At 44.0% G+C, this 26,362-nt stretch overlaps 4 protein-coding genes across 6 annotated transcripts; 3 read left to right on the top strand and 1 right to left on the bottom strand.

Annotated features, from left to right (window-relative positions):
- The first annotated feature begins 623 nt into the window (after positions 1-623).
- On the top strand, positions 624-3,306 carry LOC116219536. 2 transcript variants are annotated; one of them, XM_042703801.1, is made up of 4 exons: positions 624-1,017; positions 1,462-1,533; positions 1,641-1,717; positions 2,189-3,306. In XM_042703801.1, the coding sequence occupies exons 1-4, from the start codon at positions 946-948 to the stop codon at positions 3,264-3,266; spliced, it is 1,299 nt and encodes a 432-aa protein (XP_042559735.1). In that variant the 5' UTR covers positions 624-945; the 3' UTR covers positions 3,267-3,306. The 2 variants fall into 2 exon arrangements, with proteins under 2 accessions (XP_042559735.1, XP_042559736.1); XM_042703802.1 differs by lacking the exons at positions 1,462-1,533; positions 1,641-1,717.
- Positions 3,307-3,412: 106 nt separating this feature from the next.
- prpf4ba (pre-mRNA processing factor 4Ba) lies at positions 3,413-15,235 on the bottom strand. Of its 2 annotated transcripts, XR_006151671.1 has the most exons (16): positions 15,150-15,235; positions 13,309-14,517; positions 12,866-13,021; positions 12,478-12,630; positions 12,209-12,290; positions 11,795-12,002; positions 11,472-11,539; positions 10,924-11,014; positions 10,227-10,374; positions 8,862-8,999; positions 8,361-8,514; positions 7,960-8,074; positions 7,553-7,704; positions 7,073-7,159; positions 3,990-6,839; positions 3,413-3,637 (listed from the first exon to the last, which is right to left on the bottom strand). XR_006151671.1 is itself a non-coding variant. In XM_012826364.3 (15 exons), the coding sequence occupies exons 1-15, from the start codon at positions 15,200-15,202 to the stop codon at positions 6,636-6,638; spliced, it is 3,018 nt and encodes a 1,005-aa protein (XP_012681818.2). In that variant the 5' UTR covers positions 15,203-15,235; the 3' UTR covers positions 3,413-6,635. The 2 variants fall into 2 exon arrangements, 1 of the variants encoding a protein (XP_012681818.2); XM_012826364.3 differs by having other exon boundaries at positions 3,413-6,839.
- A 229-nt stretch (positions 15,236-15,464) lies between these two features.
- On the top strand, positions 15,465-19,205 carry si:dkey-154p10.3 (zinc finger protein 782). The gene is made up of 7 exons (XM_031562884.2): positions 15,465-15,658; positions 15,979-16,486; positions 16,807-17,524; positions 17,862-17,961; positions 18,118-18,303; positions 18,419-18,552; positions 19,121-19,205. The coding sequence occupies exons 1-7, from the start codon at positions 15,639-15,641 to the stop codon at positions 19,141-19,143; spliced, it is 1,689 nt and encodes a 562-aa protein (XP_031418744.1). The 5' UTR covers positions 15,465-15,638; the 3' UTR covers positions 19,144-19,205.
- A 386-nt stretch (positions 19,206-19,591) lies between these two features.
- Positions 19,592-26,195, top strand: opn4.1 (opsin 4.1). Its single transcript, XM_031562885.2, has 5 exons — positions 19,592-20,957; positions 21,170-21,267; positions 21,364-21,478; positions 21,564-21,669; positions 22,450-26,195. Exon 5 carries the CDS (start codon positions 24,210-24,212, stop codon positions 25,707-25,709), a length of 1,500 nt encoding a protein of 499 aa, XP_031418745.1. The 5' UTR covers positions 19,592-20,957; positions 21,170-21,267; positions 21,364-21,478; positions 21,564-21,669; positions 22,450-24,209; the 3' UTR covers positions 25,710-26,195.
- Positions 26,196-26,362: the final 167 nt, after the last annotated feature.

The raw sequence follows: 26,362 nt of genomic DNA on the forward strand, positions 1-26,362 counted from the left end.
ACCTGAGCCCCTCTGCCTGGCACACAGGCTTCTCTGCGCGTAGGCCTCTCCGACTGGCCTGACTTTGGTCTGTGCACACGGGCCATTCTGTTTGAACCAACAAAACACTCACTCCTGCACACAGGCCTTATGCACTGGTTGCTGCAAACCTTGCTTCATGTCCACCACTGTTTTATAACTATGATTCTCAACACATGCACTGGTACACTCAATACAAATGCTGATTGCCTTCGGCTGACTTACTGTACAGGCCACTGTTAAGCATAGGCCTAGTATTCTGTACCCCGTGGTTGAAGAGGGTAGCAAAAATCCCACGGCACAATATTCCTCCCGTAGACATTCTTAAATATTCACGGGTGTTTATAGTTAAATATTTCCGAAGATCAAAGAGGACAAGACACTGTTTTGAATGGTATTTATACGTTTTATTTAACCAAATATAATTAGTGTAAAATCTGACTTAAAAGGGATGAGTGTACGGAACACCGTTGGCTTCTGTTACCCAGCCATATCTACCCCCATGTAGGAAAATGGAAGGCTAATGTTACCATGGTTCTATGGCGCGCAACGCCCCCTTCCCCTCCCCTGGAAGTAGGAAAGGTTATTATAAGGTTACTCTCTAGCGGCAGGTAAGTTTTCCCTGTTCACAGTTGGTGGTAGAACTGCGGTATTAGCTTACATTCGTTGATTACAGATGTTTGTATACTCTACTGTCCGATTCATTACAATCGTTGAAAGTGTTCGAATGGGAACAGACGGCTGAAACCTGAGAGGTTTGATGTTATCACCGTTCTCCATAGTCGCGCACGCGAGGGTCTATTTGTTCAGGTTTGCAAATGGCAAAGGAGAGGAATAGTCAGTAGCCTACGGGGTAGCTGGCGTTTGCAGATGTCTGATTGCTACGCGCGGTGTTAGTCTGTTCAACAGGGAGACGTTCCATACAGAATGCGAAGGTCAGCTTTAACAGGAGACACAGTCCCCCTTCCACTGCGCTTCAATGGATCGCACAATTTTAATGTGAGTGGAGAACATTATATTACACAATCTAATTATTTTGACAATATATTAGCCTACACAAACATGTTTAAATGTTTAATTTTGATTTGACCTTGTAGTTCTTCAAGTGTAGACTACACAGCAAACATGTCTGTTAATTATTTTCTAACCTCACTGTGTCTACAAGGACACTTTGATGCTACTACTATTGCATTTAGGTTAGTAGCCATCTCACATAAACTCAGACAACCTTTACTACTTTACTACAGCTTGAGTGATGTATAAGGTTTTATCTTATACCACAGGTCAGGTGAGGTTGGCAGTGGGGGTGTTAAAAAACAAACTAAACATCTGTTTGATGATGGCTCACGCTGGCTACCCTCTTCTGGGTATGGGCTAGGCTACTGCATGCACTGACTTTTCTTAGAACATTTCTGATCTTGATTATTAAATATGCTCTCTTAGGATGACTACATTTCTAAGTTAGTACGTCGCCTTGAGGAACTTGACATCTCAAGAGGAAACCCAAATCATGAGGTAGGCTTAGGTCATCTTTGCTGTTGAAACGACCGGAAATTGATGAAGATATAAGGTTCAACTGTTTGAGGTTTTTGAGAATAGTAATAAACAAACTTTCATCATAGGCGTCAGTGCACAACAGCAATGCAAGTCCGGAACGGGAGGACTCTTGCTGCAGTAGCAGCCTGGACTCACCCTCAGTGTAAGTTTCCAACTTTGCTGACCTTTCCATAGCTGTGCACCTTTAATGGCAGCCATAGTCATTCAGGTTTAATTTAGGTGTATGAATGACGCCTACGGTAATTCATTCTCTATAGTACATGCATCAGTGAATTTATTACTGGTTTCACTGTGAAAACAACAATAGGATAGTATGTTAATAGACTTCATTACGTCCTCTGTCACTGTCCTCTATCTGGGTGGTGAATAAATCAGAAATATACACCACATCGCTGACAGCATCTGATGACTACGCTACCCACTGTTGCCAAAGTCCCTAACCTGTATTTGAACTCTGTGCAGCTTTCCAAGGGCATGCAACACAACACCCCTTATGTTGGGCTTTCATGGAAATAAATTCCATTAGGCGCTTTATATCCCCTCTCAATACATTTCATCCAGTAGTGGTACTGCTAGATTCTCTAATTGTGTTGTTGTTTATCATAAAATCCAGTCTGGAAGAGCTCTCCAGTATGAGACCGAGAAGGCTGGCACAGAGATGGAGTGAGCTGAGGCTGCAATTTGCCACCAGTGGGAATCTCCATCGGCAGACACAAACAGAAGGGCGGGACATGGCCCAGAGCGCTCCTTTGCTGGGAATCACCCCCATCCAAGTCTCCAACAGTCAGAGGCTGAAGAGTAGAGGGTGGGTTAAAGAAGACACAACAAGTATTTCTAACATTTGGGGTGTGGACAACGAGAAGGGACTGATGGATTGTTACGTAAATGGCAGCACACTAGACTATAGCAGCAGGGAATTAATGGGCTACAATTCAAACGACAGCGACATCTCTGACCAAGAGAAAGGAAACGCACTGTCCCACTGGGCCAATCCTGTTCAGCTGGACCTGAGACCAGAACCCTATGACAGGGACCCAGACATGCTGAGCAGAGAGGATGCAGAAGCACCGCAGGTTTATCCTGAGGTTCTGCCAGGACCACTGAAATGGTTGCATATGACTCTGAGCCTGTCATCCCCTGATGAGGGGGAGGGCCGAGCATGGCCGGGTTTGCACACGCAACAAGACCCCTCCATCTCTGCTATCGTCTCACGCTTTATTGAGCTGGAGAGGTTACAAGCTGCCACAGTGCTGAGAGAACGTGACAGAACGGGCCGATCACGTCCCGCAACGGCAGTTCCCATCACAAGGTGCTGCTCTCGTCTGAGGAAACCGGACCCAGCTGACCCTCGGCCAGAGTTCTCGGGAAGGGGAGAGTGCAGGTCTGCGGTGTCTGTTTTCACGGATGTGGCTCCTTCGAACAACGCTTTTGTGACACACAAGACAATGAGCGTTCGAAACAAACAGCAGCGGTCTAAGATGAGCCCAAAGCACCCAGCCGCTCCCTCTAACAGGCCTCGTTCATGCCCGGAACGTAGAGCTGAAAAGCTGGCATCACGCCTTTCTCCAGGTTCATCACCCTCACCAAAACCAACCTCTCTTAATAAAACCAAACGATTAAAAGCCACCAAGAAAGAAATATCAAAGAGGGGTCGAACTGCTTTTACAAAAGGGAATAAAAGTAAGCCTTGATATCAATGTAATTCGGTCATTAAATATTTAGGTGCTAAAAGATGTCATTTGAACTCTCGTGTAGTAAGCAAACAGACATATAGCTTTAAGAACATATGTCAATACACAAGGTTGGATCCAATGAATAACTTGACAAGAGTAGATTGTTTTAATCATCACAGTTTATTTTGAAGTTTGATATACACCACAGTTTCTAGGCATGTTCTTACACCAAAACGTTTTGACGTAAGATAATTTGGACCTATCAACACTCTTAAACATAAATAAAATGATGCACTCCACAGAGAACAAATCACTTGGCAGTAAACGGGAAATCTGGACTTGATGTCTTGTATGGCCAAACAAGAAACCCGAAGAAGCTGCAACTTACCCTGAAAAACACAAATATTTAAGGTCACCAAAGCAATCATACAAGTGCATCTGTACAGATTGGTCAGTAACAAAGAAAAAAGGCATTACCTCAATGTTGGTCACTTGGCACAGATATGCCACATAATTATTAATAGTTCAAGTGTGGTAATGTCACCATGTAAATAGTTTGAAGTCAGTACTCCATGTGAAATATATATTAATAATTTAACATTGAAATAGCGTACTACAAATGTACTACAATGTACCATTTCAACTACCTGTTAGAAGCTAGTTTTTAAGGGGACAAAGGCAAAAAAACAGACTGCTGTCATGTTCAAAGCTAAGAAAAAGAGCTCTCTCTAAAACAGAAACCTTTGTCCAGAAGAGGTTCCCTGTGAGACTTCTCTAAGGGACTGCACCTAAAACAGAGAATACGTAAACCAGCATCTTGCTGCACGCTTTAAAAGAAAATACAGACTGAAGCATCTGAAAACCAGCTCATGTGTATGAGGATGTTCTCCATATTGACTAGCTGTCAAGAAGTATGAAAGGCACTATTAACCCAATTACACATTTCTACAGGCTGCTACAGGATTAGGGTTTTGGTAGCTGCTTATGACGAGCAGTTACGCAAAACAAACATATTAAAACAGTTTCAAGACACTAGCCTACATAAACACTTTGATGCTCGTCTCCACAGCCTCATATTAGATTAGGAGGTGGCCTCTTCATGCACACCCATGGATATCCTACCCAAGCATCATTTCACAGAAGTCTGCTTCTGTGGTCAAGTCTTTTTTAAATGGGACTCGGCAGACATTTTGCACTTTCACAATCACCTGTGAGCCCTTTGCAATTGTAAAATATTTAACTGAAGTGTCCTACAGAGCTATCTTTCTTCTTGGACACACTTGCAAATGAAGCTTAAATTCGTCCTATCCCTTATCCAACTGTACATCTTAACATGGCTTTTGGCACTCATCTACACATGCCATTAGAAATGACCTGGGTGTGAGCAGCCTCGTGGAGGTGTCGTCTCAGTGAAAGCAGAGGCAGGCTCTGGAGGGTGATGGACAGGGCAGAGCCCCGCTGGGCTGGTGGGGCATACAGGGCCTCTGCCTCTCTCTCAGCGACCGGGAGAGGTGTGGGGGGGAGGGAGGGGGGACAGCAGGAAAAACATCATAAACAATAGTTAGTGGTGGGAAATACACATATGGATGCTCTACTGCTTCCTGCAATGCACACAGAGTCTATTTCTTACACAGGGAAGGCAAGGCTTTGGCCTTTTTGAGAGTTTTAGATTCAGTCATCATTGCAGGTGAATATTCACTGATGAAACTGATTGACGGCCCTGTTTCAAAATGAGAGACCGGAGGTCTTCATACTTTTTTTTTTTCATTACTCTCTTCAGAAAACATCTTTATTTTTTTGTCCTTTAATACCACATTTACTGTAAATTTACAATAGATCCAAACTGTAGTCAACATGCAGGATAGACTTCTACACCAAAAAATTCAAATAAAAATGCAAAGAGAAAATTGTTAAACATTTACTACTTCATACTGTATTGGCTGTTATTTTGGTTTGGTTTTCTCTTTATTTCTGTAAATGTATACAGAACTTCCCAAGGTGGCCTAGACAGTGTTGAGTAAATAAAGTAAAGAAGCAATTACCGCTCAAAACAAGCAGATTCAAAGACCAGATCAGGAATATCCCTGTATCAAAAGACAACATGATCACAAACACACATAAGAACAATATAGACAAGAAAAGCTTTTTCCAACTGCCTTTTTTTTTTTTTTTTGGAAAGTGCACATTTAAACTGAAAGAAACACAGGGGTAGTGCAGGTGACACAATTGTAGTTTCAACATGTCAGGGTGTGGTATACGCAATTTCAAAGGCGAAAACAAGGAAACTGGGAGAGCACACTGCACTTGAGTGGCAAAACAGGTCTGCATGGACAGAGGCAACAGTACACTGAAGGTGCTGCAGCCCCCCCTTCCCACCCTTACCCCAAGTACCTCTCTCCTGAGACTAGTTTGCTCAAGTGTTTTCAAGCCTGTTCTGCTGTTTTTGCACGAAAAGGATGGAGGGTTTCTTTTAGTCTTCCGTCCTTGTCTATTTACAACATGCAGGCGCCACCCACCCCCCAAAAATAAAACCAATTGAATTAAGAGAAGACCACATGACAAGCAAATGAACATGTGATAAGAACACCAGGAGTTGACTGAGGTCCTTTGGGAGAGGAGGCCGGGGTATGCTTACCTTCAGTGTACTGAAAGTGGTACACAACCTGCCTGAAAAGAGGAGGACTTCCCTGCAGGTGGGCACCAGTAGGACCCCAAGATGCCAAATTGGGCAGAGACACACCTACAGCGAAGGGCATGCGGACGGGCCTGCACACCGTTGGGGTGGGCGCTCTCGCCTCTCACACCTGAGGGAGACGTGGACATGTACAGCATTTATGCTGGTCTTACACCACACTACCAAGACCACACTGTATACCTCACCTATATACAGGCGGTCTACTTCGCTCGAAACTGAAACTTAAATACAGGCCCATTGACATTTTGTGTTTGTGTTTCAGCATTGCTGAATCCCAGCAACCTCTTCCCTCTGGTTCTGAATAGCCTAGTGAAAAATATTTACAGTTCTGAGGAACTCTGCTACCACAGCTAAAAAGCTAAGCTTATTTTACACTTGTGGTTAAACGTAGAATAGACATTGTATTCTGTAAAATGTCAGCTTAAAGTAGACTTCAGAACAGTTCTTCTTGATATTTTACAGCCAATCTTTGAAGAACAAATTAAATGGATATTCTACACCCCTGATTTGATTACATACATTATTAAAAGCGTGAAAAAAAGAAAAAAAAAAGTCTGGGCGAGAAGCTTAAAACGCTTGTTGCTAAAGTCAAGACTGCAGATACAAATGTACTGTTTGCAGCATGTTTTGGACAGAATTTGAAGTACTTAAGTGTGAGTGTCCTCAGCAGTCTGGTGTGGTGCTGTGAGATCTCAGATCTTCTCCTGGATGAAGGGGTGCTGCAGGGCCTGGTTGATGCTGATCCTCTTGGCCGGGTCCAGCATGAGAGTCTGGTCCAGTAAGTCTTTGATTTGAACTACTTTTTTACGCTGGTCCTCTGGAAGTCTCTGGCACCCAATCATATCGACCAGCAGGTCCTTGGTGGGGTTAATGGTACTCATGACGGTGATCTTCTCCTGTGATAAGATGGATAGAATAGACAGGAGAGAACGAGAGAAAAACAGCAAAATGGGAAGCAGGGGGGGGTGAAGAGGTACAAAGAGAGGGGTCATACTGACAGGGTTGGACTTGACAAAGCTAAGTATGAAATATGAAAACTGGTAGCGAGGATGGCAGACTGGAGTAAATTACTTTTCCATTGAACATGTCAAAGTAGATAGAAGTGAAAAAAAATAAATGATGTACTCACTCTCTCTGTAACCTTATCTACTTCTATGTACAAGAAGTTTAAATTTTGATCAAAGTGCTGGTCCTTGAACAAGCCTTTTCTAATCATCTGTAGAGAGACACAAACACATCAGTTCATGACTTTTTCAATATGGAAGGGAATACATTGAGCCATAGCCACCAGAATTGACAGAATAAGTGCTGTGGATGAACTTGTCCTAAAATGGTATCGGTCTGAGCATGATAGCCAAGGTATTAAATTAGCTTTTTAGCAGAGTCACATTCTGCCAGATATTTGTTAAAATAAGTATTGAGCCTTTTGGCGACACCATGCATGGTGCAAATTTAATGATGACATTCACATTGGGAATAAACAAGGATCTAGAGTTTGATTAGTTGTAATTTTGATTAGTTAGTTAGTTAGTTGGTGGCCAGGTCTGCTGACAAAATGACATTTAAGAGAGTTGAGTCCAAGAGAGAGCTTGCAAACTTTCCACCTCACCTTGTTGGGCATCTTGCCCTTGAGGTCCATGGCGAGCTTAATCATGTGGTTGTTGGTTTTCCCAGCAAAGAGGATTTTTCCTGTGTACAGCTCATAGAGCGTGCATCCCACTGACCACATGTCGATTCCATAATCATACGTCTTCCCAATGACTGTGGAGAGAGCAAACTGCTTTTGGGTACCTTCTCACAATAATGAACTGATGTGCCTCAACAGAACAGGGATAACGGTCATGAATCCATCAAGTGCACTTTTCAAACGATGTGCTCTATTGCCACGGACAGTCAGTGACGTTTAGATGTTAATGTCCACTTATCGGTCAAAACTCTGAGGGGGTTAAATATGCTGGCAGAAACATCCAAATCACTGTGACGTGCTTAATCAATAAAGTCCAAATAAAAGCTTACTGATCTCTGGTGCCCGGTAGAAACGGCTGACCAGGTATGGAGTAATGTCGTTCTCAGCCACATGGGAGGCTGACCCAAAGTCACACAGCTTGAGGATGGTCTTGGATTCATTCACCTGTGAAGAGAGAGATGTGACGTTCAAGAGGTGTGGCACGCCTTGTGTGAAGGGCCTCACTGACTCCATTACACCAAGGAATCCATAGATAAGCGTCACAAGTGTCCTTTTGGGTTTGCCTAAATAGTGGTCTTTGACTAAAATAAACATTTCACTACAAATTGATTTGTGATTATGACAGATAGCTATCTTGTATCAGTAAGCCACTTCATGATAGAGGAAAAATAGCAGGTTAAAAAGGATGAATACTGTTGTTTGTCTGGTCCTGTGTGCGAGGGTAGCTCACCAGGATGTTGTCTGGCTTAATGTCAGCATGGAGGATGTTGCAGCGCTTGAGCAGCTTGAGAGCCAGGAACAGCTGCTGGCTGTAGGAGCGCACAGCCTTGATATGCAGCCCCACATCTTTGCCATACTTCTTCAGCACCTCACGGAGGTTCATGCTGCAGGCAAGAAGTGCACATCCCCACACCCACATATTCAACAACACACACACACACACACACACACACACACACACACACACACACACACACACACACACACACACACACACACACACTTTATTCTCTGCTGTTAAGAGTGAGTACAGACTCTAAGCTGATAAAGTGTGAGCTAATTATGTCTTCTAAGCCCCTAGGAAGACGTATACAGAAACAGAGCTAATTCCTTAATAACCTTTTGGCCTTTGTCTCATGACAAGACAACCGATGGTATTTGTGTTCCGCAGAGTGCCTACGAGTCTCAGCTGGCATGACAACGATCCATGTGCACTTGAAGGGCATTTTACCTGAGGGGCTCAAACGCCAGGCACAAGTGCTGCTTGTGGTAGAAATGCCTGAAGAGCCGGAGACAGTGGAACTTGTCGTCAGGGTCAGCGTCGTTCAACTTCTTGAGGAACTCCAGCTCTTTAAGTCCAGTTTTCTGCCTGAAAAGTGGACACATCTTTAAGTTAGCGCAATGATATGTAGTTTTTTTTTTTTTTAAAGCAACAGTAAGAGTTTTTGGATCGGCCACCAAACTGGATAGGAATAGACTCCAGCGGACAGTCAGGTTTGCAGGAAAGATCATTGGTGCCAACCTGCCCACCATCCAAGACCTGTACACCTCCAGTCAGGAAACGGGCAGGAAAAATCACTGCAGACCCCTCACACCCCGGACACAATCTATTCAAACTCCTCCCCTCTGGTAGACGCTACAGATCACTGTTTGCCAAAACCGTCAGACAGTTTCTTCTTTCTTTCTCGCCGTCTCACTACTGAACAGCTAACCCACTGTAGCACATATATTTATCCCTGCACTTCTTGCACTCTCCACTTCTTCTTTGCACTATTGTTGTGTAACAATTCACAGCTACTGTACATATCCATTCCGCCTTGTATATACTTTCTTAAACTTCTTAGACCGTTGCACTGTTTGTGTTGTATTGTGTTGTAATGTATATTTTGTGTAAGCACACCGAGAGCCACTTTACCAAGTCAAATTCCTTGTTTGTGAAAACTTACTTGGCCAATAAAACCTGATTCTGATTCGTCTAAAACTAGTGAGCTAACAACCTAAAAGGCATGCGAAACCCTTGCTAGATTGTGTCTTTTGGCAATATAGTTTACAATGTCGTGCTGTGAAAGGCTTTCTTACATTTTTGTGGGAACTACATAGTGCATAGTTGCATTGGAAAACATACCCCAAAAAGTGGTGAATTACAGAATACTTTTGCCTTTTAAGGTATACTTCAGTAGCTAGCTAGTGTGAAAAACACATCTGTCTTTTCCAGTAGATGCCTAGCCTTTTCAAACACAGATTGCAGGCACAAAATCCCATGAAAACACAACAACAGCCTTACTCAAAATGTATTAGTTGTCAAGCTAGCTAGCTATTCTCAGTGCCAACCAATGACTAAATAAAATGGACAGCGTATCGTCTCTAAAAAGTGAAGCAACCACAGGTCTAGCACCCCTGCTGGCTGGCTGTAGTAGGGCATGGAGCCACGTCGTCCATGTTATTTACGGTCATTGGTGCCAACTAGCTAGCACACTAGTTTTGGATAAAAACTCCTAGGGAGGCCTTTACATCATGTCTGTTTCATCAAAACATACAGACTATGGAGCATTGCGTGGCTAACGGTGCAGTGGTGTAACTGGTCAGACCCACTCACATGAGCTCATTGTTCCGGATGATCTTCACGGCCACCTCCTGGTTGGCTCGGGCCATGTCTCTGGCACGGATCACGTTGCTGAACACACCATGTCCTGTGTATCCATACACACTATACCTCTTGTCCAACATCTCCCCAATGTTTACCCCTAGGAAGAGAGACAGAAGACAACTTGTTCCTTCTCTGAATAATAGCAGTACTTTCTGTTGTATTTGAACTCTCAGTACCAAAACTGGGTACCGTAAATACCCGAACATTAACTACGGAAATGCATTTTCTTTCTTCACCTGGTAGTAAGTAACATGCCCAGTAACTCTGCCAAGTAAAGCGTAAATGGGTCTCTCTCTCTCTCTCTCTCACATATGAATGCCATTAATGTATCACGTAAAAACAACATCGGGATAGGTAACACATTTTCATTCACACTCAGTCTTTCATAATGATAAAGTAATGGGTGTTCATAGTCAGGAAATACGGTATGAATAAATGTTGTTAAAAGACGTAGTTAGGCTTAGGCTTGGTGAAAAATTAAAATACATTAATTGCATTAAAACCCTTAGTTATTCCACTTACATAAGCACACTGTACCTAAAGCTACTAAATTGTAAATGGCAGAAAAATTGTAAGCACTTCAACTCAAACATGTTATACATTCTCCACAATTCTTGTGGCGAGTGGTTTGGTGATTCAAACGTACGATAGTAACCCTCTGCATCAGTCCAGTTGTCCTTGAGGTTGGGGTTCTCCTTGAAATCTTTGCCAATACCAGCTGCTCGTAGCCTTGCACTCTGCAGACAAAACATGAACACTGTTTTAGCCACACAATAGCAGAATTATGCAACTAACTAAAACTTCAACTGATGTTAAACTTCCCTCCACTGGTTCTGCAATACATGGTTATTTTGTCTCGTGATTACTGGTTTAATCTGCACATTTTTAACTTCAAGGTTAGGGAGCCTATTCCCAGAAATTATTTTCACAATTCCATTGTCAACCCACTCTTATTTCTCTGTGGTATATTCAAAGAAATGGTGAACCAAAACAATGAAAATTTGGTAGTTCTGTCATCACTTGTTCAAAGCCAGTAGAAACTTTTTTTGCATGATGAAATATGCATCTGATGGAATACAGGTTGCATGTAACCTAACCAGTACAGATCCCCTTTCACAAACACGTGTGTTCAAACAAAAGAGCCAAGAGAAGGTCAAAGACCTGTGCAGTGGGAATCGGGTACTGAGCACTCACATCAAAATAAGCAGTAAACATGTCATCTGACTCCGTAAACATATCTGGCGCTGACGGCTTTCTGGATCCTGCAATGGGAGAGGACAAGTGCCGTTAATTGGTATCCTCAATGTAAACATTTACAATGGTGATACTGTACATGAGGCTTTAGTTTCCAAAAGCATAACACCAACAACTGACACAGTGACTAAATGTTTCATTAGTAACAAATGAGAATATCCCTTCACTGAGAAAACCACATTGCACTGTCCACTTATAATGTAGGAACAATGCATGAAGTGCATGAATGCACTTATAATGTTACAATGTAACCATGCGTGTACCTTCTTTTTCCTGGGCTAGCAAGTTCTGCTTGGCCTTGACATTGGCCTCAAAGGTGTCCAGGTTCTCGCGCTCATACTCCTTGACGTCGGCAGCCACGCGCTCCAGGATGTCGTCGGGGGATGGTGAACGGCTGCGGGGGGTGCTCTGGGGGCTGCTAGGCTCTGAGGGTGCCGACGCGTTACTGTCTTCATTCCCCGCCTTGTACTTCTGCCGGTAACAGCCCACACAAAAGCGCATTTGTACAAGGGTGAGCATTACATGAGACAACAGCCCAGTAACATTGTTTTCCCCACACGTGGATTTCACACAGCAAGCTGAGCTAAAAGAAAGGGCAGAGCTGCAGGGTGGCTTTGTTATACTGGTGTGGTGAAAGATGGTAAGCTTAGAAAAGATTGCTTGATTTCTGAATGTACCTGCACAATGGCCAAGCGCTGAAGTCTTCTCTGCTCAATGAGAGCCTCCTCATCCTCTTCGTTCACCTCATAATCCTCCAGCCTACAAATGCACACAAGCCAGACATATATTTACTCTTTCAGCGATCATATGGGGAAATCCTCGCTAGTCCTCTGTGTCTACTGACACTCAAACAGGATTATAATTGCAGCGCTAATGCCTCTATCAAGATTATTTCTGATTCTATGTTTACTGTTTTCTAACCACATGAGAGAGGTCTTTAGCTTACACTTCGTCGTCAGAATCGTCCTGCTCTGCCTTCATGCCTTCCGACAGGCTGCCTTTAAACTTGTCCTCTCGGTCACGGCTTCGTTTCCCTCGACGCTCCTGTGAACCGGGGCGCCGATGCAGCCTTCGCGCCATTCTGTCCCTCTCTAGAGACCTGCATGACACAAGGGTCCATCTCAATATTCAAAGGACAACACAGCAGAAGGAAAAACACACCCAATCTTTTGTTACTTTGAAACAACACAAAAACAGCTAAAAAAAATAAAAAAGTCACAGAAGAATGACATGAAGAGGTGTGGGCTGCTGGGCTAATCAATATGTTCCTACATTTTTGCCACACTCATCTCACTCTTCATCAACTTCTCGTCACTGCATATGTAGCTGCCCACCTGCGTCTGAAAGGGGACCTGCTGATCCGTCTCCTGGGAGAGCGGGACCTACGCCTCGGGGGTGAACGGCTGGGCCTTCGTCTACCACCCGGTGTGGGGCTCACCTCCCTGGTCCCCTCTCTGCCTCTCACTGCCACGTCTTCTCGTGGCCGTGGTCTGTGACAAAATGATAAAAGTAGTGGTTGGACAGTACACCGATAACATAATTAGCCTGTGAGAAAGGGACTGTGCAGCGTCACTGAAGGATGCTCAAGTGGTAAGAAGCAGTAAGCTTTTACTTAAAAATATATATAAAAGAAAAAACATAATATTTTCAAGAACAGAGAGCAGTACTGCTAAAGATGCGAAGCACCACAGAGTTGTATATATTTTCCAAGGGAACACTAACCATACACAGCTGCAAAAAATTACCCGAAGGAAATCAACATGAACTCTGCCGGTACCTGACAGGTGAGGGCCTTGGGCGATCTCCCTCCCTCCTCCTCCTCTCTGGAGACCGTGAGTGCCCCCGTCTGCCTGGAGATCTATAGCGGGGTGCGGAGGCGCTCTGGGTGGACCTCCTGTCGGGGCGCTGGGGGGAGTGGTGCTCCCTTCGCCTGGGGGAGTCACTGGGCCCTTGCTTGCAGCTGGGCGATCGGTTCTCTTTCCCTGACGACGTCTCTTTGGTGGGGGACTTGCCTGGCTTCTTGTCCACGTCCCGCTCCTTCTCGGACTCTGGCAACATGGCCCTCCGGTCTCTGGAGCGAGAGCGCCTCTCTCTGGACCGGCTCCTCCGCTCACCTGATTTGGCCTGTGTGGATTTCTGTTCTCCCGGTGGCGCCGTGGAAGGTGAAGGGGGTCTTTTAACCGCGCTGCTCATGAGCTGGGCTTCGGGTGACTGGGAGTGCTGGCTGACCTTCTCTGCTGAGATTCTCCTCTCCTTGGACTGGTCTGTACTTCTGGAGTTCCTCTCCTGAGACCGCCTGCGGGCTTTCTCCTGATGCCTGCAGTCTGTCTCTGCCTCGCTCCTGCTCTTTCTTCTCTCGTCCTTGTGCCGTTTCACCTCGCAGTCCTTGGACCTGCTTCGGCTGCGACGTCTGAAGCCAAAAGAGGCCTCATCTGTGAAGTCCCATCTGCTCCTCCCAGCCTCCCTCCCCGAGTGTGCGCCACCCTGTCCCCTCAGCGGCTCTCCGTTACGAATCCTCTCCTGAAACTCGCCGTCGTCCTCAGAGCCCGAGTTGTAGCCCTGTAGGATGAGCCCCATGCCTGAGTGCACCCTGCCCTCCATCAGCTCATTGTCCAGCTCAGCTTGGATCATGGCTCTTTGCTTTTCCAGGTCCTCCAAGACAGCCAGGTCATCCAGCCTCGGCCTCTTCAGTGAAGAGGGCGAGATATCCTTCTCCGCCTCCAAGAAACTGTCCACAGCATCCCCTTTAGCTGAATCTTTGCGTTTGCGCTTCTTGTGTTTGTGCCTGTGCTTGTGTCTGCGGTCCTTGTCTTCTGGAGAGACGTGCTTATGTTTCCTGTGTTTGCTGCGGTGTTTGTGTTTCTTTCTCTTGTGTTTAGCATCAGGCTTGGCGAGTTCGGCTTTTCCACCTCTTGTGACCTCCTCTCCTGTGCAATCACCATTATCCTCATTCCCACTCCTCTCTGAACTGTCGGGTTCCTCTCCCCTGCAAGAAGAGTATTGGCCAATAATGTACGTTAGCCACATTGCATTTAAGTGAGTATGTCAACAACATATTGAGCTACTTAAGCCCATCGAAGCCCGATAAAAACCTCAAGTATCTTTCTATCTTTACTTGAGTAGTTCAACAGGATCTAACTAGCAGTCTCCAATATCATAGGGGAAGTGAACACTGCTGTCACTGCTTTGTCCCTTATGAACATTCTGCTCACAGCGAATATCTGAATCCACCTGTTAATAGCCAAGTGTTAATGAACTGATTATCCGATTCACCTATCTTTTCAGCTACCCGGTACTAGCTTACCCGTTCTACACAGCTAACAAGAGCAACCAGCAAACTAAAACTAACATTGTTCATGCGCTCTGTTGTAGACAAGAAACAACTAATGTAAAAGGAATTCTAGACATCTAGCAGGATAAAATATGACAGCAACGTATCAGTAACTAGCTAGTAGTTGTGATGGCTAGCATTAGCATGTATCATTTATTATGACAATCATGATATCAAAGCCCAATCTTACGACTGATGCCAATAATGTTTCACTTTATAATTTGTTAACTAACTAACGTGTATTCGTAGGTAACATTAATGTAAAAATGACTGTACGTGTTTCTTACCCATGTTCTCTGCCGCTGTCATACACAACCGTCTCCATGTCAGCCATTTTCATTGTCTCTTCATCACATTAGCTCATGCGCAAAAGAGGAAGGTCGAATGGCAAACAAACAAAGGCACCATGTGTCAAGTACAAACTTTAAAAAAAACGAAAAAAGCTAGGCTTACAAGATTATCAATTTTGACAAGATATTAGTTTTTTTTATCGATATAAATGGGATACACTGTAACTTTTGTTTTACATACAATGTCAACTTGAAATATGTATAATCAAAGCAAACGACCCATTCTTGTGATGCCTTCAGAATCAAATGAAACATTATAGATTATTATAAGTGGTCCCCTAAATTCACTTCCTGAAATTCTGAGTGGTGTGTTGTTGTCGTTGTAAAGATGGTCGTGGTAGCATTAACTTCCTTGCCAATTGTTACAAAATAACTTTCCTCTTTCTTTCCAGCCGAACTTTAAAAAAAAGAAGCACAACATGTTTCATGACGAGCCCGCAAATGAGGTAAAGCTATTAGACTAACGTTAGATGAGAAGTCTGGCATCCTCACGTGCCGACAGTACTTTGCATTTACAATGAATGAATGAACATGGTTCCCTTAGCTACCATAGTAAGCTAATTTTCTTTCTAAACTGTATTAATGGACCTAATCTTATGTACAACCACTTATTACCGTCAGTTGGTCATGACTGATTTTATAAACCACTGGGTGATTCAGCTGTTGTATATGCTAAATACCATTGCATCTTTTCAGTTGTGTAGCCTACTAGTTTTGGATTCAGAGTGGCAGTGTTATAGTTCGATTTTCTATTTATCTATTACAGAATGAATGGGCTCAAAGACATTTACCAAGATATCCCGCCAGTGATCCTGCGTCTGGCAGAAGAGAGGGTCTCATCCCGTCTCTACTGCAGCTCAGCAGAGGGACTGGAGGCCAGAGTATCAAGTCTGGTGGAGGTCTTTCTAGTGGAGGTGTATCGTTGCAGGGTGTGCCAGTTCACCAGTAGCATTAAAGCCAGCATCTGCACCCATGTAGCAGAAACGCATGATCTAGGTCCTCTCACGTGTTTGGAGAAAGATGACGGTGAAAGCTCAGATTGTGGCTTAGAGGTTGAAGAGAGTGAGGATCTGAACCAAAACGATGCCTCCTATGACTTGGATGGCGAGCTGCACACCAAAGACGGTGAAGACCACATGGACCATATGGGACTGGAACGCATGTCCTTCCTGCTGCCCATGTATGGGATGCTTCAGAACATGAGCCCTCAGTCCTGTGACATGGGCCTCAGCTCTAACTCAGAGGGCAGTCTCCATGTGGGGGAAACCTGTGAGGTGAGCACTGTTTAGTTTTATGATACAGAGGAATACGAGTCGTAACGCTGAAAATAGTGTAAAGTTATGCCTCTTTTTGTTCTTTTCATTCATGGTATTTGTGCTATTTTCGGTTATACTGTATGTCAATTTGAAATCTAATAGTAGCTGACATCATAAAGTGTCATAAAACAGCTGTTATGCCATTATACATACAGTAGCTCTATTAGTCTTTAGTATCAGTATTTGTTAGTATTTCAGTATTTGAGTATAACTAATACTTAGACTGTACATTGTTTAGAATTGAAGATGCAATGTTCTTTTCATCCTCACTCTCATAGGTGAGTACCTTGTTTGCAGAGGATGGAGATGGTGGGGACAGTGAAGAAGAGTCTGTGTTCCAGCTCCGTGACTCCAGTACACACTTGCCAAATGCTCTGTCCTGTCGAATGGACTCAGACACTGATGATGAGGAGATGGCTCAGTCAGCACACCTCATGACACTGGGCTTATGCCGCATCTCCAGCAACAAGGTCCACCAACAGCCCAGCGCTCCCGACTGTAAGCCTGCTTCAGGCACACGAGACACCGGGGACTTCTTAGATGAAAAACAAACTACCTTGTCCATCCCTGACACACTTCAGCAAATTGAGGAGGATGGGGGCCTATGTTGTGTTCTCTGCCAGGTAGTAGTGCCGAACCGGAGTCTGTTGGACGTGCACCTCAAGTGCCACAATGGGCCACACGAGTTCATATGTCCTCGTTGTGGTGTGGAGGCCCAGGAGTGGGCGGACATGGAGCGCCACTGGCGGGGGCACAGCAAGAGGAGGGGCGCCAGGCCGCACAAGTGTACCACATGCCATAAGATGTTTCAGAGCGAGGATGCCCGGCATGCCCATGAGCGGAAGCATAAACGCCGGAAGCGAGCTCAAACTCAACCTCAGACTCTCTTACAGTGCTCTTCCTGCCAGGAATGGTGCCACTCTAAGTTGGAGTTAGAGTTGCACAAAGGCTGTCATTGCCAGGGAGGGTTCCGATGTCCACACTGTGATTTCATTGGTAGGAGTTTTACTATAAATCATGTGAACGATGTGAGTTGGTGTTCACTGTGCAAACTTAAATTCCTGAGAAATATACCTTAAGAATACAAAATTGCATAGTGAATGGAAACACTGCAACACCCATCCCAAAACTGTATTGGCACAAACATCCTGAAATATTCCTGTGTTTACTTTCCAAGTGCTGCCAGTGTTATCACAATATGGTACAGGGATACCATGTGGAGTGTGGTCATATTAACAAAATGAAAAAGCTGTAAGAACACATTTGCAACATTTGTGCAGACAAGTGAATTGTAATTTATTAAGATACAATTTTATACGTTCCCACTTTTTAGATAACTCTTGGAAAAAGGTTCACAGGCATATTCGAACAAGACACAAAAAACGGGAAAAAAGGAAGAGAAATTACCAAGAGCCACGCAACTGCTTGAATGAGTAACTTGTTTTTCTTCTATGCACACACACACAGTCATTCACTGCAAAGGCCGCTGGTCTATACCATATTCTTTGAAGCACTCTGGAAACATTTGTTTGTGATTTCACTACAGTCAGTAAATCACAGTGTTTGTCCTCTCTGTTTCCCTGTTTTAGGAATTCACAAAAGCCAAAGACATTTGAGCCAGATACATGGTATCAGCCAGTGAAGAAGAGAGTCGAGCAAAAGACTGCTGGAAAGGAGGGGGGTGGACAGAGTAATGGCCATTCACAAGAAGGGACTATTAGCCTCAAGAAGAAAACAGGGGGGAGGAAGGAATTCTGCTGCACCCTTTGTGACAGGTGAAGTTTATAAACAACAGCTAACTAAGATTGCTGCGGTGTGTAGTGTTCCAGGGCAACATGTCAGGCGTGGCACTTGAGTAAGATGATCACGGGCAATGTTTTGCAATAACAGGAAGTTCTCCACGAAGATGACCATGCGTCGCCACATGGGCATCCACCAGGGAGACAAACCCTTTGAGTGCCCACATTGTGACTACTGCACCCGACTTAAAGCCTCCCTGGAGCAGCACCTCCGAGTTCACACAGGTGAGGCATTACCAGGCAAAGAAACCCACATGGCACTGTTGTGACATCTGGACTTATCTAGGCCTGTTCTAAAAACAGACAATTGAATTCAATGGTTTAGCAGTATTACAATGCTTGTAGTGCTTAATGAATAACTGAATTATCAGTTTCGTTTAGGTTGAGCCAAGGAATCTGCAGGTTGCTTTTTCAGATATAAAAAAAAAACAACACTTGTGTAACTCACTGAAGATGTATCTGTTTAACAAAGACATGGCCAAACTCAGTAGTTCTCTTTTGCCTAGCAGATAATATGTGATCCTGGCAAGGGGTAGCCTATTAACAGACTTTTCCCACCATCTGTTATGCAATTGGCTGTTAGATCTGTGGCAACTCGGCGTGAAGGCATGCAATCATATATCTCTTTCAGACAGGACCAGTGTGGTTCATCTCCATACCATTGCAGGGTTGAGGACCTCCTAAGATTTAAAGCTTTCATGAACCTCTTACTGAGCCATTGTTCCCAAGTTGGGGGGGGGGGGGGTTGCCATGACAGTGCACTGCAATGAGGGAAACCTTTTTATTTTAACAGAGGTCACTGTTTTCTGGCTGTAGGTGAGAAGCCCTTCAAATGTACCCAGTGTTCGTATGCCTCCATCGACCGAAGCTCCCTCCGCAGACACTCACGCACACACACTCAGGAGAAGCCTTATTGCTGCCAGTACTGCCCATACAGCAGGTAAATGTTATGTGCACACATGTTAATGTGCTCCATGTTTATGCACACAAACACACACAGAGGGGAAGTCTTTCCTAACCTCCTAACTCTCATCCACAGCATCCAAAAGAAAAGCCTGGACCTGCACCTGCGGCGGCATCACACAGGAGAGTCCTTCCCCTGTCACCTGTGCAAATACACCACTCCGGACCGGCAGCTGCTGCTCCGCCACATACGCAAGCACCACAGCGCACAACCCTCTCCCCTGCTCAGCCAAAAGACTGCCTCCATCCGACCTGCGCTCAGCCACAATGCAACACAGCCCACTGACTGAATTCACTCTGGCAACCATAGAGATGGCATCGCTGTAATCTATTTCTATGATATCAGTAGGAAACAAGACTGTTAATAACATGATATAACATAGTTAAACACATGACAGGAGATATTTCTTGTCAGCATCTGTTTTCCAATTTCTGAATTTATTTTTGTACGTTCACATAAGTCACACAGATGCAAGACCACTTGCAGGGAAGTTTTTCTTGTTAATTATAAATACTTCATTATAAAGAATGATAATGGATCCATTCAAAGATACTAATCTGTTTCAGTTACATGTAACTGCACACAAAACAAAAACTCTTGTAACAAAATACCCACTTGTGGCTTTCCTGTAAACACTAAATAACACTACTCTATCGTTATTCTTATTATTATTGTTATTATTAATCATGGCCTTTAAATAGACCTTGTCACTGTCCCAGATAATCATATCATGGTCACATACCTCTTAATGTATGATAAAGGTTTGAATGAATGAATATTACACCTGATATATATGCTTGGTGGGTGGATGGTTGTGACTTTTAAAACGGGAAGAGATTACAGGATTGACTTCTGGACCATTTGACCTATGAGTCAAACAAGGACTTTGTGCTTAAAATGAAAGCCAAATCCCACCAGGAATCCCATGTCAATTGGATTATCCCAATTGACATCGTGTTTTAAAGTATCCGTAGACTTGGAAATGCTTCTACTTTTTGAGTGTGATAAACGCCGTAGTTAAAGCTGAAAGTCTACCTGTGTGATGTCACTAGCGGTATTCAACAAAGTGGAATCACGGAATGGTATTCAGTCAGCAGCTCTATAAACTTTGACACCCGGAGTGGCCACAGGCAGCATATCACTGTCCTGATCTATGCTAACCTGGAGCGTATCCATTGGAGCGGGACGTCAGGATGACAACAAGCATCGCAAGATTCAGCTGGATATTTATCTCGAATTATCTCGTTTGTTTTAGACAACAATTATTTCTGTGTTAATAGGCACAAGCAAAGCTATTTAGTTATTATTCTAAATATAGTTTCATTCTTTTGTATGCGGTATTTGCGCATATTTCAATTAGCCAGACCTGAAGGCTATAGTATCCTACCATTTGCCCAGACTTTTGGAAGATTTTAAGGAATGGCTCAGGGAACGACCCGCGCGCAAAATCCGCATGTTCAAAACTGCTGGGTTTTGGGTATTGAACGGTTGATTGCAGACCAATACTCTGGCGAAGAGGAGTTTTTTGAAATCAGAGCAGAGTGGGCTGACAATACTGTACTGGTATTGCGTCGAAGTTGGTTCGACTTGACAAGGATTCTGAAGAAGCTGAGAGACTCCTTCCCAGAGGAAATTGAACCTTCTGCGGAATCACTTTTACTTGAGGGTTTGTTAAGGGAACTTTCCTTAGATGACCAATAGACCACTCTCTCTGTCGACGGTGTAACCTTGATTTAAACTGTAGCCGACCATTAAAAGGCTATATTCTTTTCTTTAAACATCTAGGATAGTTTACAAATAAGCTGTAAAGAGGGTTGATAGCACATATGGTAATGAGATAACGGAAAAGGGTTGCTAATGGTAAAACGCTTTGGTCAGGTCTTCACAGGATAAAAGAAGCGGAGGACAATGACACCCAAGCGAAATTGGAACGCGTAGAGAAATTCCTGAAAACCCTAGTCACTATGCCAGTCAAGGTGATGTTTTTTTAAGTGCTTTCTGAATGTGTGTAGATATGATTGATCATTCCATGTTAATGTATGTGTTAACCGAAAATGAAAATGTCTCCACAGTACTCCCAATCAGAAGCAGTCCTAGGCTTTTTTGAGGCGTCCCATTTGGACTTGATGATAGGAAATAACCTGGATCCCACACAGCTGCTTCTCTATACTCCTATCACAATTTCAGGTTTCAATGTTTTTTCGTGTTAATTTAGTCAGTTTTGTTTTTCAGGTGTTTTAACAGAACAGTCTATGTTTTACTTTTTTTTCAGAAATCAGGAGCTCCAATGGGTTTTGTTTGGCCAATACAGAAACCATAATATGTGATGCTTGTTTGCCAGATGAAAGATCACTTTCTATAGGCTCTACATGCCATGAGTAAGTACTGAAAGGCTATTCTCTTTCTCCTTAGAAAGACATTTAGTTAGCTGCTGCTGTATGTTGTCATGGCCCTCTGCTGGTATAGAGGGATATTGCTTTTGGTCTTGCAATCAACATTATTGTTATTGTAACCCTGAGCAAGAGACACCTACTTTGCCTGGCATTCATTGCGTGCTTTTGATGATCTGTTGCCTTGTCTGAAGCTGTGAGGAGGGGGCCCTATTCATTTTCGTTCTGTCACCCTAGCCCCTTTCTTGCTCCTTAGCTTTTCTTCTCAAGGAAGAGGCTTATTGCCACAGGGGATATCAATGCTCACTCATGTGTTATCACTTAACTGAAGTGTGGCGATTGTATCACTCACTGTCATCCAGTGTATCATCATATAACTAGTATATGGATATGGTGTCAGGTTATTATAAATGCCTCATAAATGTTATTAATAAATACATTAATTACATCTATAGTAGTAGTATGTTTAATAATACTAGTTTGCTTGTTGGAAATACCATTGTATGAAATGAATCAAGAATTCCACCACAATTCATATGCATGTGTACCTTGCTTAAAAAAGAAAAGAGGGGGAAAAGAAGACAAGAAGGAGGCGTCAATAAAAGTATAACAAAGGACCTTTAGGATAAATACATCAGTATACTCCTTTTGTGTAGGTGTGTATGGTTCCTTTTAGGTTTGAAATGCTAGGGAGCTCACATTCCCTTTTACTGAAGCCAGTTGGATTGACATCTGATTCACTGTGTTTTTAAATGTGACCCTATCCAGGTACGGAAAAAGATCCAAAGCTCAGGAAAAGACAGACTCTCATCAATTCACTGGAGATCACAAAGAAGCACCAAACCCTCACAACGGCATAGGTCATGTTAAGAAGACCGAAACAAATCCTGTTACGAAGCCACCTCGCAAAGGAATTTCCCCTGAAGTGTATATCAACAAAATTACATACATCCACATGGACGCCCATGAAACAGACATACTGGAGTAATGGACGCTTTTAAGTAGAAAGAACTACTTGTTCTGTATGCAGTTACACTCACATGCCATTGACCTCCGGGTAGAATAGTTTTCTACTTCATTTTCACTGTCTTGTAATTCAGCCGTGAGTTTGCGATGATTTTCACTCATGGTCATTTTTGTGCTTCACTTTAACTGTTTTTCTTGGACACTGAACGTCATAATTGAACTGAATTTTGAATGTGTAACCATGAATTGTTGATGCTTCCCGGTTAGTGGTTGGCTGTAGAGAAGACCCAGCCTAAATCAGGTTCAGATCTACTCCAGTGGCAGCCGTTAGTGAATGATTTTAAACAGAAACGAACTAAGAAATGAATAAATATTAGTTAATTAATAAAAGTTATAATCAAACTTACATGTATGTTTATTATAATGTGTTTCATATGCATCACACAACGTGTGCCATGTCAGATAAAGTAAATAACAGATGCTATTATAGTGAATGATTTTAAATAGAAATGAACAAAGAGCTTTATACAAGTTATAAAGTTATCAGCATGTTTATAATGTGATTCATATGCATCGCACAATATGTGCCATGTTAGATAGAGTAAATATTTGTCTATCATTGCAAAGAATATGTTATTTATTATTAATGATTATGAATGATATCCTTATCTATTGTCACTTCTGAACAACTGTGAGTGAGGATGCATTCATTGTTAGTGAGCTTTCAGTCACAAAATTAGGTTAAAAGCAGGCGATTTCTGTAAAAGGCCCTGTGGTGTGCAGACTGTGTGTGACTCCTGTAGGTGAGGAAGTGCAGAGTTAGCGTCCAGGTCAGTGAGCAATTCCCAGTACCGGCGTCACTAATTGGCCTCTATTGGAACAAATAACCTGCTCCACATTTTCACACACTGCACAATTGATTTGGCCCACTGCAGCATCTCTGATGCTCCATTTCCCACATTTATTGGAACAAAATGTGTTTCTCTTATCAATGGATTGTCTGGCCTCTCTGTGTCTAATGTTATTGCAACAGGGAAATGGATGACCAATATTTTCACCATTTAATGATCTTTATAAAATCCATAACGCTGTCATGTCCTATAATTGTTCTACTGACCCGAAAGGCATATAGTGAGTGTCCTTTTGTGTGTAGGTGTTATTTGTGAAATTATAGATCTGTGTATAAACTGGGTCAGTAAAATATATGGCTGGACTGGTGCACCTCTTTGTAAGTCAATGACACTATTATGAAATGACCAGCGTCACTGAGACCATCTATCCGCCAGTGCCCAAAGGAGTAAACCAGACCAGATGCAGGCACAGTCGATACTCTCCTGGACTGACATTGATCAGCATATATAGAGCTGATGCAGAGGCCAGTGGCGTGCAGACTTTCAGAGGACACACTGGAGTGTGAGTGTGGCAAGGGATGCTCAGCCACTTGCAAAAATTCCTACATTTTATTTCTATACAATTAAAATAGAACAAAAGGAATTCTCACTCTCTCTCTCTCTATTCACTTGGTTTTGGTTGCCGCCCTTGTATAGCCAAACGGTTGTGCCATGAACTATCACCCTGCCAGGAGAGGCCCTCTTTGTGGCCATGGGGACCACAACTGCACTAGCGCCTTCAGGGAGTCTCTAGCTGCCAGGAGCTCCAAGATACACCACATGCCTCACCATGGGCTGACACACAGCCACCACGAGGAGCCGGAACACCCTTTCCCCATGGTGGACGTCCCAGACCACGCTCACTACATCATTGGCACGGTCATCCTGTTGGTGGGCATCACAGGGGCGTTGGGGAACTCGCTGGTCATCTATGTGTTCTGCCGGAGCCGAAGCCTAAGGACTCCGGGGAACATGTTCGTGGTGAACCTGGCCGTAGCCGACCTCCTCATGTCTCTGACGCAGTCGCCTGTGTTCTTCATCGCCAGCATGCACCGGCGCTGGGTGTTTGGTGAGCGTGCCTGTGAGCTGTATGCTTTCTGCGGAGCCCTCTTTGGCATCTGTTCCATGATGACTCTGACTGCTATTGCCGCGGACCGTTGCCTAGCCATAACTCAGCCACTGGTTTTTCTAGGCCAGGTCAGTCGCAAGCGTGTCAGTATTTTGCTGGCTGTCGTGTGGCTTTATTCCCTCGGCTGGAGTTTGCCTCCCTTTTTTGGCTGGAGTGCATACGTCCCCGAGGGTCTTCAAACCTCCTGCTCCTGGGACTATATGACTTTCACCAACTCTGTGCGAGCCTACACCATCCTCCTCTTCACGTTTGTCTTCTTCATTCCTCTGGGCATCATAGGTGGCTGCTACTTGTCCATTTTCCGTGCAATCAGAATTGCTGGGAAGGAAATGAGGGAGATAAACTGTGGCCAATCGGACAAAGTCTTTGAGCGCATGCGGAGTGAATGGAGGATGGCCAAGGTGGCTCTGCTGGTCATCCTGCTCTTTGTCATCTCCTGGTCACCCTACTCCGTGGTCGCCCTAACAGCCACAGCAGGTTACTCCCACCTGCTCACCCCCTACATGAACTCTGTGCCCGCGGTGATTGCCAAAGCCTCAGCCATCCACAACCCCATAATTTATGCCATCACGCACCCCAAGTACCGCGCTGCCATTGCCCGTCATATCCCAGTGCTCCGCATGATCCTGTGTGTGGGAGAGAAGGACATCCGCTCGTCCTTCAGCTCCAGCGGTGGCTTCTCCTCGCGCCGACCCACCCTCAGCAGCCAGTGCTCTCTGGGGGTGGGCCCTGCGGCCGGGGCCAGCGGCCGCTGGGGAAAGACCCGCCTCTCCTCGGCCTCCGACACCGACTCCTGCTGGACGGAGAGCGAAGCAGATGTCTCTAGCGTCAGCTCCCTCCCCGCTGCCCGGCGCATTTCCACAGAGATCACCCCCGATACAGCGGTCCTGCCTCCGCAGCTGGGTACGGACACAGCCTTGGGGCAGAAAGCCATAGTAACTGATAGAGTCAACAACATGAGTGTGGCTGCAGCTGGCGTGACAGATGGTCTAGATAGTTCCACTGTGTCTGATGGCAAAGCTTTCCTGTTTTCTGGTGACTAAATGTGTGACAAAAGGCAAAAGTGTAAAGGCAATTTTTTTCATAGGCTCTCATTTTGTATTTTGTTTTTCATTTGATATTACATCCATTACATAGAGATATGAATTTGATGGTGTGGTGAACATAAGCCTACTTTGCTGAAAGAATATTTCATTCATACAAGTTTCTTTCCATTCCTTTTGTCCGTTGCTGCTGTTTTTTTGTCAGCAGTCATACACCTGCCACCTCAGTTGTCACTTGCTTCTGCTTCTTGCTTACTTACTCCTTCTATTTACAGTCGTTTTACCTGTGGTTGAATGCATTGTCAGCGCTGAATTTCCCCTTCTTTTACCACTGAAGCATGGGTTTTAAATGTTTGAAAGCTTTATTTTGTACATTAATTTATTTCATTCCTAGCAGGCTTAGGAAGGCTTCCTGAATTTTGTGTAAGTGGTACATTTAAAAATGCATATTATGAATCCTCTATTCTAATAAACAAGTTGCAACAATACAGTGCTCCAGTGAATTATTAACACATCCACAATTCAGACATTTTCTTCTTTTTTACTTTTTTTCATTGAATAACCTAACCTTTCAAATATTTCTGCATAGATACAAGGACAATATAGGGGTTGGATGGTGAATTTAAGGGAATGTCAGGGAAATTTGTACTCTG

Source organism: Clupea harengus, chromosome 25 (genome assembly GCF_900700415.2).
Source record: "Clupea harengus chromosome 25, Ch_v2.0.2, whole genome shotgun sequence".
NCBI lineage: Eukaryota > Metazoa > Chordata > Actinopteri > Clupeiformes > Clupeidae > Clupea > Clupea harengus.

Excerpts from the sequence above, each read along its gene's own strand:
- opn4.1 (XM_031562885.2), top strand. The coding sequence starts at position 24,210 with ATGAACTATCACCCTGCCAGGAGAGGCCCTCTTTGTGGCCATGGGGAC.
- prpf4ba (XM_012826364.3), bottom strand. The coding sequence starts at position 15,202 with ATGAAAATGGCTGACATGGAGACGGTTGTGTATGACAGCGGCAGAGAA. Across the intron at positions 13,022-13,308 it reads CCAAGGCCCTCACCTGTCAG|ACCACGGCCACGAGAAGACG; the intron begins GTACCGGCAGAG and ends ATTTTGTCACAG. Across the intron at positions 8,075-8,360 it reads TTAAGCCAGACAACATCCTG|GTGAATGAATCCAAGACCAT; the intron begins GTGAGCTACCCT and ends CTCTCTTCACAG.
- LOC116219536 (XM_042703801.1), top strand. The coding sequence starts at position 946 with ATGCGAAGGTCAGCTTTAACAGGAGACACAGTCCCCCTTCCACTGCGC. Across the intron at positions 1,018-1,461 it reads ATGGATCGCACAATTTTAAT|GATGACTACATTTCTAAGTT; the intron begins GTGAGTGGAGAA and ends ATGCTCTCTTAG. Across the intron at positions 1,718-2,188 it reads AGCCTGGACTCACCCTCAGT|TCTGGAAGAGCTCTCCAGTA; the intron begins GTAAGTTTCCAA and ends CATAAAATCCAG.
- si:dkey-154p10.3 (XM_031562884.2), top strand. The coding sequence starts at position 15,639 with ATGACGAGCCCGCAAATGAG. Across the intron at positions 17,962-18,117 it reads CCACGCAACTGCTTGAATGA|GAATTCACAAAAGCCAAAGA; the intron begins GTAACTTGTTTT and ends TCCCTGTTTTAG. Across the intron at positions 18,553-19,120 it reads GCACCTCCGAGTTCACACAG|AGGTCACTGTTTTCTGGCTG; the intron begins GTGAGGCATTAC and ends TTATTTTAACAG.